At 37.3% G+C, this 11352-nt stretch overlaps 1 protein-coding gene across 2 annotated transcripts in view; it reads left to right on the top strand.

The window, feature by feature from the left end:
- The first annotated feature begins 206 nt into the window (after positions 1-206).
- Positions 207-11352, top strand: part of cnih3 (cornichon family AMPA receptor auxiliary protein 3) — a 29864-nt gene continuing 18718 nt past the window's right edge. For both annotated transcript variants that reach the window (XM_046836821.1, XM_046836820.1), the window contains exons 1-2: positions 207-582; positions 8724-8792. In XM_046836821.1, the coding sequence (XP_046692777.1) occupies positions 505-582; positions 8724-8792 (147 nt within the window). In that variant the 5' untranslated portion in view covers positions 207-504. The remainder of the gene's footprint in view (positions 583-8723; positions 8793-11352) is intronic.

Here is an 11352-nt window from a genome sequence, read left to right as displayed (position 1 = left end):
ATTATATAGCCTATATAGCCTAATTATATAGCCTCAGTGTTAGAAGAGAAAGAGACAGAGAGAGAGAGAGAGAGAGAGAGAGAGAGAGAGAGAGAGAATGGCAATGAAGGTGCATTTACCTGTTTTCAATTCAGCCCCATCCTAGGCCAAAAGGTGTCTCTCTCTCTCTCTCTCTCTCTCTCTCTCTCTGTCTCTCTCTCTCTCTCTCTCTCTCTCTCTCAGTGTGTTCCCGCACCCGGATACCCGCAGCAGCAGCTTGATGTTCCTCTCTTGCTGGTGCGGTTGCGAGCATGGGATTGAGTGAATTCTGACATCACAAGTCGGAAACGCGGTCAGAAGGAACGTGGCGCCGGTGCGGATGAAGATGTTGGAATGCTGGCAAAAGCTCGGGGCGTAAAAGCGCTTCGTTCCCGACATTTCTTTATTTATTTTGTTTATTTTTTTTCTCTTGTGTCTTATTCCCCCCCCCCCCCCCCCCCGCTGTGTTGGTAACAGCGATCAATAATGTTTACGTTCGCTGCCTTCTGTTACATGCTTTCCCTCGTCCTCTGCGCTTCTCTCATCTTCTTCGCCATCTGGCATGTAAGTGTTTGTCGTTACCTGAGTATCTTCTGGTCAAGTAAGTAGCATCATTTCAGCTGGGGTTTAATAGATTCCTGAATGACTGAATAATCTCTCTCTCTCTCTCGCACACACACACACGCACACACTTGGCTTCATGCAATAGGAGACATAAATCCTTAGATAGGTTTATTTGTAGATAAGGATTATAACCATATTTTTCTGACATCTGAGACCATGCAAATGCTGTCACACATGTACTGCATAGAAAACATGTTTTTCTTGGAAACGACTTAATATCAATAACCAAAACACTACAAACACTATATGATTTTTATGTATGTCTATAGTAATACAATTATTTGTGTCTTCAGATTATTTGGGATTTTCACTTTTCCCTTTTTTTGCACCTAGCCATTATATTGAGCTCACTCACTCAGCCAGCCATCCATCCATCCATCCATCCATCCATCCATCCATCCCAAGTTTGCTTTGTCACAGCAGATCATGTAAAAGTGAGGCGGTTAATGCGGAAAGTGTTAATGCGGGTTCTTGTCTTTCCCTTCATAGGACTAAAAGGATTGCTCTTTCTTATCCTAAAATAGCATATAAGTATATCATTGATCATATAAATAGTATAAAAGTATATCATTGTATTGGTTATTTATTATAATAATAATAATAATAATAATAATACTTAAAATTATAGTCCCTTTAACCTGTGCACTAAGATAAATATTAAAACTCAACCTGAGTGAGAGCTGACATGGATTACAATGATGCTTTACATAGATAGACATTTCTTCTGTGTTTCAAGAGCTGTTCAAGAATTCAGTGAGTTTTAGATGTTAAACAAATGCTTGATGTTAAATTAAATGATTACGTTACATCTAACCACAGTAGCAGGACTTATACAAACTCTCAATGATGGTTTAAAATCCATGTGTATCATCAAAGCACTTGATTTGATGTGAAGTAAAGCTAGAAAGCGAATATTCCAAGCTCTAGTGGATGGAGATGTCTAGCTTTATGCAGATGTTAAAAAATGTATCCTATGTATTCTTTAGCTACTTGTGCAGTTACTGATGGTCTGGACACAACGTATCCAAGACATATGTGGTTCTTGGTTACCACATAGTTGGTACAGGATGTCTTTGGATGTGGTAGCATGAAACTTGAACTAGGAGACTCAAACCTGTTCCAGCATGACAATGCCCCTGTTCACAAAGCAAACTCCATGAAAATATGCTTTACATGGGTCAGAATGAAAGGCCTCACTTTACTAGCTTCCTTGTAGCTAAATGAGCACAAATCTCCACAAGCGCACTCCAGAATCTTCCCATCTTCCCAAAAGAGTAAAGAGTAAATGTGGAATGGAATGATTAAAAATGCACATATAAAATCCTATAGCCATGTGTCTACAAACTTTTGTCCATATAGTGTAGCTTGTCATATATGATCTAGATGATTTGCTCAGCAGAAGGTCTACAGTCAGTAAAAGACCACAGAGCAATGTTAGTTTATGTATGGTACCCTGACCTGATCATGTATATTAGTGTAGATTGCAAGCCAATGCATGAAGTGGGCCAGTGCTTTATGATGAAGCCTCCTGTGACAGATTTGTGCATTAGTTTTGTTGTTTCCGAGGACACACAGAACAAATTCTGGGGAACGGCTGAGGAAAGATATTTTATTAAGATGAGCAGAGTAAACAACCTGTTTATTGTGTTATTCTTCTCAGAACAGATAAAGCTTCAGATGTTTTTTACATTGTAATTTCCTATCTGTATGGCAAAAAGCAGGCATCAGGGTGTTAGGATGACTCGATCCAACACTGGTGATGATCAAATTTGGAGTAAGACAAGCCATAAAGATTTAAGCAATTGCAACTTTTTGGCCAGTAAGTGATGCAGTCATGACATTTGTTAAATAGCCTCGAGTCATGGTCATGAACATGGATAGACAGCTTTGCATTGATGTCAGATTCATTGGCCCATTACCAGCAAATCTTTTGGGATATATAAAATTGTTTTGTGTGTAGGTGATGTATTTCAAACTTACAGGACAGTTTAAAGGAATAGCAAAAAAAACATGGTCAAAAATCTTGCCAGAAATGTATGTTATTGTTGTAGTTGATTAGAATCAGGGATGCACACATAGTTAAAAAGTAATGACTATAATACTCTCAAATAACTTTCAAATTGGGCCCATTTATTTTTTACCTAATAGTGGTGTAGAGTGTTGGCAAAACTTTTAGCCATTACATTCCTTAAATCCTCCCCAATCTGTGTGGCAAAACTGTTCACCAGATGGTACCTATGAAGAATTAGGCAGCATATAAAAAGGATGAGTGTGTTTTTTTCACAGGTACATAGCAGCTAAGTGAAATTATTTTCTTCGCATATCCCAGCGATTCTACGAAGCTGGGGTCAGCCATGATACAGTACCCCTTGGAGCAAATAGTGTTAAATGCCTTGCACAAAGGCCCAAGAGATGCAGATACCAGGTGATACCGGGGCTTGAACTCCCATCCTTATGTTCAATAATTCAGAGTCATATGGATATTTGCATATTATTGCATATTATTTTAATGTAATAATAATAATAATAATAATAATAATAATAATAATAATAATAATAATAAAACAGACAAAGGTTGTATTCTCTACATTTACCAGTAATAATCATGTGTTTTTGGTCTTTCTTATGTGTCTGATTTGCAACACTGAAAAGGTTCTAATTGTATTAATTGAGATATTAATCAAATGATGACATTTTGCAATGAACAGACTGAGGACACTGACCCAGTTCAAGTGTGTTTCAGTCTTTGTTAACATTTAAAGAGATGTGTTCAAATATTTATGTCCCATATGGGTTTTCCGCATCAGAGACGTTTCCCTTTTTGAATTACGGATTTGTGTGCAAATATTATAGAATGGGCAGTGTTGAATAATGCAGGATATGGTCTGAATTTTAAGAGACATATGGGAGTACTTGCATTATATATATATATATATATATATATATATATATATATATATATATATATATATATATATATATATATACAATTAGAGAACAATTTATAAACAATTGAACAATTCTGAAATAATCTCATCTTCACTGCTCAACAGTTGAGGGAGTTTTTGTCCTGTCTATACCATGCTACCAGAACACCTTTTCCACAAAATAACTAAGGCATTTAAAAAAAAAAAACATTATTTTGCACTTCCAGTTTCACTGACTCTGCAAGATGGTGGGCCGTTCTAAAGTGACTGAAAGCCTCCGGCAGCAGGTTGTCCAGATGAAGGCCAAAGGGATGACTCTATCAGCCATAGCAAGACAAGTTGGTCGTTCCAAATCTGTGATTTCAAGAATATTGAATCTTTACAACATCACAAACTCATTCAAGTCAGCCAAGAAGTCTGGTCGTCCACTGAAGACAAATACAAGAGAGGACAGGATACTGCTGAGGATCTCAATGGGCAATCGTTTCCACACTGCAGCTGGAATTGCTCACCAGTTCAGCACTGAACAGGGTAAGGATCTGTCTCTTCATACAGTGTCTTGACGTTTAAGAGCATTTGGAATGAAAGCCCACTCTGCAGTGACCAAACCTCTCATTAGCAGAAAGAATAACTGTATAACTGTGGGAGCAATTATTAGAAAATGGAAGACATACAAGACCACTGATAATCTCCCTTGATCTGGGGCTCAATGCATGATCTCACCCTGTGGGGTCAGAATGATCACAAGAACGGTGAGCAAAAATCCCAGAACCACACGGGGGGACATAGTGAATGACCTGCAGAGAGCTGGGACCAAAGTAACAAAGGCTACCATCAGTAACACACTACGCCGCCAGGGACTCAAATCCTGCAGTGCCAGATGTGTCCCCCTGCTTAAGTCAGTACATGTCCGGGCCTGTCTAAAGTTTGTTAGAGAGCATTTGGATGATCCAGAAGAGGATTGGGAGAATGTCATATGGTCAGATGAAATCAAAATAGAACTTTTTGGTAAAAACTCAACGTGTCGTGTTTGGAGGAGAAAGAATGCTGAGTTACATCCAAAGAACACCATACCTAATGTAAAGCATGGGGGAGGAAACATCATGCTTTGGGGCTGTGTTTCTGCCAAGGGACCAGGACGACTGATTTGTGTAAAGGAAAGAATGAATGGGGCCATGTATTGTGAGATTTTGAGTAAAAACCTCCTTCTATCAGCAAGGGCATTGAAGATGAAACATGGCTGGGTCTTTCAGCATACAATGATCCCAAACACACCTCTCGGGCAACGAAGGAGTGGCTTCGTAAGAAGCATTTCAAGGTCCTGGAGTGGCCTAGCCAGTCTCCAGATCCCAACCCCATAGAAAATCTTTGGAGGGAGTTGAAAATCCGTGTTGCCCAGCGACAGCCCCAAAACATCACTGCTCTAGAGGAGATCTGCATGGGGGAATGGGCCAAACTACCAGAAACAGTGTGTAAAAACCTTGTGGAGACTTACAGAAAACGTTTGATCTCTGTCATTGCCAACAAAGGGTATACAACAAAGTATTGAGATGAACTTTTGTTATTGACCAAATACTTATTTTCCACCATAATTTGCAAATAAATTCTTAAAAAATCAGACAATGTGATTTTCTGGATTTTTTTTCTCATTTTGTCTCTCATAGTTGAAGTGTACCTATGATGAAAATTACAGGCCTCTCTCATCTTTTTAAGTGGGAGAACTTGCACAATTGGTGGCTGACTAAATACTTTTTTTTGCCCCACTGTATATACAGTATATAGATAAAGGGCTTTAATGGGAGGCAGGAATTGTGTTAAGGTATATAACATTGGCTTTAAAGTTAAGTGAAATTAATGATCCATGAAATTATGGAGTAAGAACAGAAGCTCTGAGGATTTGGATTTGACTGGACTCACTCTGTGTTGAGACACTCCACAGGGGCGTCAGATCTATCATTTAAAGTGATCCTTTATTGTTGTGATCCTAGTTGTTGCCTTGGCTGATTGTGGACCAGCACATCCTTGCCATGAACAGCTGAAATGCCTGTTACTGAGCACAGGACTACTGCAAAATGTCCACTATGTGTGTCAGATTGTTAGGAATTGTGAGAAAAAAGGTGTGCATTTGCTTGGTCACTTTTTGTGTTGTCAGTCTGTACTAGCATGTGTGACTGCTAGAGATGTAATCGTATGAAAATTCACTGCTCGATATGTACCTCGGTTTTTAAGTCAGTACAATTTAGGACAATTAGGGGGAAGAAATGCAAAACAAATTTGCTTGTAGTTTTTTTATTAACATCATTTATTATTATTAACATTTATGAACATCAACAGTTTACATTTTTTTAAATAATTGTAAATAAAATGCCTGCTGTTTTAAATAAATAAATAAAATCTATAAAAATAAAAAGAATAAATAAAATTAAAGCAATACACTTTTTATTATATTATATTGAATTTAATTATAGATTTACTTAATAATAGATAGTTAATAGGTGATACTAATAGACACAAAACAAATTGATTAAATAAAATGAAATTTATGAAAAAAATAAAATAAAAATTAAATAGTTTCCATTTGTGTATTTTTTACATTTATTATTAAATTTTTTAATGTTCTACTTAACTGTTTTACTTATTTCAGCATCCTTTAACAAATGTATGCATTGAACAAACGCACAAGATCGTTATTTATTTATTCATTCAATAAATTTTTTCATTCAATTTATTTATTCATAAATGAATTCATTCTTTTCATCATTCATTTATCCATTCATTCACACACAAATTTTTGAAGCTTCAGTAGCCACAGTGCCATGAGGCAGAGACTAAAGAAACTGGCAGTCTGACACTTAATATGTTCGTGAGGGAACTCAGATTTTGTTCCGCTCTTAAAACAAGGTTTGCAGTCGGTACACATGTGCATCAAACGAAAAGTCCAGTAATGAAAAGGTTCAGTACAAATACGTGTACCGTTACACCCCTAGTGACCACCTAGACAAAACTTTCATGATAAATTCATTAATATGATGGCAATACATGGAGGTATCGGTCATTACATGTTCTCTTTTTGCAGGGAGAACATCCTTTAAATTGGGTGTTTACCTAATGTAAGGGGATGTCCCTGAAGAGAAGCATGCACTGCAGGGCATATGCGCATGCCCTTTTCACTACTATATACATGCCGTGATATGTCTGACATGCTCTAAACATTCTGCTAACACTCAAACACTAAATATCAGATATTAAATCGCTGGTCAGTCATTTTACTTCTGGTTAGGTTGTTCCATAAACAAAAACATTGCCTGGATCATCACTGGCTGTTAGGATTGTCCACACAACAGTCCAATTTCCAATTGTTCATGCCTTCAAATCAAATCTTACTTAAATTCAACTAATGAAAACAATGCAGTCTCTTCTCTTTCCCATTATAAAAACATTCTGCTGTTTTAGGTTCCAGCTGCTACAAATCAGCAAAAGTATATTCCTTTATTGAGGTTTGCGTATTCTTCTCACAAAACTCAGCAGGCATATCTGCTGTTTGCTCTCCACCCTGCTGTGACCACACATTGTCACAGGAAGGTAATGTCAGTAGTATTCCCGTAGCCTGCAAGCTTCACAAAGCTCTATCAGTGATTCGCTGCAGTTAGGGCAAAACTATGGAGGTACTTGTCAAGAATCTCTGGCATTCATCATCTCTCAGGAAAATGCCTCGCACACTAATCTTTTACGATTAGAGTACTGTATCTCTGCATCTTGAATCCTCTTCTTCAAATAAAAATAAGTATATCTAAATGCAGTTATCAAACCAGAAGCACAATGCAAATATCATACAGATTCAGGCCAAAATTTCCAGTTAATATTCACATCAAACATCAGAATGAAGAAAGAGTGTGATCTCTGTGACTTTAAGCGTGGCATGCTTGGTAGTGCCAAAAGTGCTAGTTTGAGTTTTTCCAGAAGCTGCTGATCTCCTGGGATTTCAGACAGCGCACTGTTTTACACAGCATAATGTGAAAAACATTGAGTAAATTACAGTTCTGTGGTGGAAATTGCTTGCTGATAAAAGAGGTCATGTGAAAATAATCAGGTTCAGCCTGCAATAAAGTACACAAGCTCACAAAATTGAGTACACCCCTCACATTTCAGAAACATAGTATATTTTTTCTAAGGGACAATACTATAAAAATGAAACTTGGATATAGTTTAAAGTAGTCAATGTGCAGCTTTTATAGCAGTACAGATTTACTGCCCTCTGAAACTAACTCAACATACAGCCATTATTGTCTTAATAACTGCCAACAGAAGTGAGTTCAACATGGTACCTCATGTAAAGACTCAATGTGGATTAGAGAATTAGAATGGTTGCTCTCCACAAAGATGCTGAAACTATAAGAAGATCACTAACACCCTGAAACTGAGTTAAAGTACAGTGGTCAGGGTCATACAGAGGTTTTTCAAGACTCGGAACAGACTTCACAAGGGTCCATCAAAGAAGTTGAATACGGCAGTATTCCAAAATAATAACAACCATAAACACCACCAAGATGACAACTGCCTTGTTTAGAAAGCTGAAGCTGAAGGTGATGAAGTGGCAAGTAGGTCTCCCGACCTGAATCTTATTGAGCACCTGTGGAGCATCCTCAAGTGAAAGGTGGAGAAGCAACATGTGTCTGACATCCAGCAGCTAAGTGATGTCATTATGGAGGAGTGGAAGAGGATCCCAGCAACAACCTGTGCAGCTCTGTTGAATTTCATGTGCAGGAGGATTAAGGCAGTGCTACATAACAATGGTGCCCACGCTAAATATTTACACTTTAGTTGTAAAAATTTCACTAACAGCTATTTTGACAAAAATGATTGTACGTGGAGTTATTTTTAGAGGACAGTAAATTTGTACTGCTACACAAGCTGCACATTGACAAAAATATATAAATTGACTTTAAAATATATCCAAGTTTCATTTCTACAGTATTGTCCTTTGAAAAGATACACTAAAATGGTTGCTGAAATTAAATGAAATTAAATGAACATCACCTTTGTGAGATATATATTACTGTCCAGTTTCTGTGTATGTGCTTGTGCGTCTATCATGTTCTTGTGTGACAGGGGAGAAACAATATAATGATATTTTCCTTGTTTTCTCGGTTTTAGATAACGGCCTTTGATGAGCTCCATGCAGACTTCAAAGTCCCTATTGATCAGGGCAATCCATACCATGCAGTAAGTACATTTTACAGGTTAAATGATGGTAATATTGTGTGTATGTGTGTGTGTGTGTGTGTGTGTGTGTGTGTGTGTGTGTGTGTGTGTGTGTGTGTGTGTGTGTGTGTGTGTGTGTTTGCTTTGCAAGTACTAGATATGGAATTCAAAGCAACTAACGTATCCCCCTATACATAACGCTGGGCTACAAGCTAAGAAGCTCAGATAAATAAGCAAACTGCTTCTGCATCTGCAACTCTAAATAAAAAAGTAACTGTCATTTTCTAATGTGTGTATAATGATAGAAAGCCATATTATAACAGCCTCTTCTATCTGCAACAGCACTCCAATATGCTTGCTGCCCCTGAGCTTAAGGACATTTTGGGTCATTTAGCTCTGTATAAATATAGACAATATGATATATGATGAACTTCATCTTTCTCTGGCTGAAAGTTTAATGACCGACAATTCAAATCCATCATACCAACCTTAGTGAGAAATCTTTTGAACTCCTGACATGTATGTGTTTGCAGCCTTAAGATTAATCAGATTTATGTATTCATATTATTATTACAAATTTTAGCTAGAAATGTAGATATATAGAGGAATGTATTGATGCATATTAAAATTTTGTGCAATGTTACCGTCACGTAATGCAGTCTCAGACATGTGTAAGAGCAGGTAGCAGTTTTGATAAAGAAGCAGAAAATTCCAGAGTGTGAATGAAAGCTTGTGTCAAAAAGAGACGCATGGTTAGGCGATCAGCAAGTATCAAAAATGAGAGACAAAACCATCAAAAACCACCGGAGAAGCAAACACAAATAATGTAAGTCAAAGTGAGTATACTTCACAACATGTGAATGAAACGAATTTCATATTATTATTGTGATCTGTGTAATTAAAAAGTGTTTTCAATCTGTAGCTGAGTGCGTGAGAGCATGGAAGTGTGTTTGTGTGTTCTAAGTGAGCAGTCCTTAGCGGCCATGTTTGTAGGCCATGCTGGCTGTCGGAAGTTGGAGTTGTATTGTGAGCTAACAGTTTTACACGTGAGTTCATTGTGCAGCCTTAATGAATGCATTTTTTAAAAAGGAGTATCTAAAGTATAATAAATGAAAAAGTATAATCACATGTATACAGCATCAACATTACTACATTATTAAGTTCCAAACTGGAACAAACCATAATGCGGATTAGGATTTGGCAGGTTTCAGACATTTTCCAGTCTCTAAAGTTTACAGAAAATGGTAAAAAGTGAAAGTCAGAGTGGAAAACAATGCCCAGAAATGCCATTTTCTAATGCTATGGGGCTGTTTATTGTAAAGAGAACAAATCATGATCTGTGTGAGAGGACTCCAAAATTATAAACTTCCAAGTACAGCTTCTGGAGTTGTGGGAGATGTTGAGTTTTATTGCAGTTTTCGATGCCCTCTGAAGGAGTTGTGTGTTTCGATCCAATCCACACTGTGTTCTCGGCCAGGACACACTGTTAAAGTGCTTGCGTCTTTTAAGAAGTGTCCTTAGAAAGAATTGACATTGCAGCAATGCTTTTTTGAGGATGCTGCTGGTGTTTTGGGGAAGTAGTCTGCTAAGTATGTACACAGTAATGTGGAAGCTTTTTCAGATCTCGGTTTTTCTTGCTTTTCAGAGCCAGGCTGTTTCAATGGTAAATTCTGTTAAGATGTTAAAGTGCAGTCAATGACAAAACATGATGACACACATTGAGGTAATTTGGTGGTAGTGCAGTTGTAATTGGTTGCATACTAAACTCTCAATGATATTATTAGCTTTTCTGTAACAGTGGATGCGTTACAGAATATTATTATTAATGGAGGAGATAATTTTTAGTTTGTCTAGAGTCTTGTTTGCATTTATTTGAAATGGAAACAGTGATGTCGAAGATGAGAGAATACCCAGGGTGTTCTTTATTCTTGTATATTTTTATCAAATGCAAGACAATATACAGTATATATTTTTGATGTATTTACTGCAAATAGAGTAAATGGTAAAATATATATATAATTGCATTCAAAGACTAGAATTGATTAGACTTAAGAGCATCGAAATAGGTATGAGTTTTAGGTAGGAAGCTTGCTACAGTGGGAGAAATGTCAGTAGGATTAATTCAACTGTCTGGAATCTCTTAGACAGAAAGCACAAATAACCAGCTGGAAATGAAGCTACCCAGGCTAGTTAGCTTCAACGACAGTTTCAATGGTAAATTCTGTTAAGATGTTAAAGTGCAGTCAATGACAAAACATGATGACACACATTGAGGTAATTTGGTGGTAGTGCAGTGGTAGTGGTAGTTGTAATTGGTTGGCTATAACCTTCCATTTGTCAAAGCGAGTGAAATTTGAACATTGGGTCTCTCTCTCTCTCTCTCTCTCTCTCTCTCTCTCTCTCTCTCTCTCTCTCTCTCTGTCTCGATCTATCTCTCTATCTTTCTCTCCTTCCATGTTAGTTACAGTGAAATTAGGCAGTTGTGGCCTTCATGTACACAGAAAATGGGCATATAGCAGGTTGCTCTGGATAGAAAAGATGACTTCATAGAAACACATGCTCTCAACACTTAATCTCCCCA

The sequence above is a fragment of the Silurus meridionalis genome, chromosome 23 (assembly GCF_014805685.1).
Source record: "Silurus meridionalis isolate SWU-2019-XX chromosome 23, ASM1480568v1, whole genome shotgun sequence".
Lineage (NCBI taxonomy): Eukaryota > Metazoa > Chordata > Actinopteri > Siluriformes > Siluridae > Silurus > Silurus meridionalis.
Note: the sequence above shows the minus strand (reverse complement) of the source record. Positions and strands in the feature narration are given on the sequence as shown.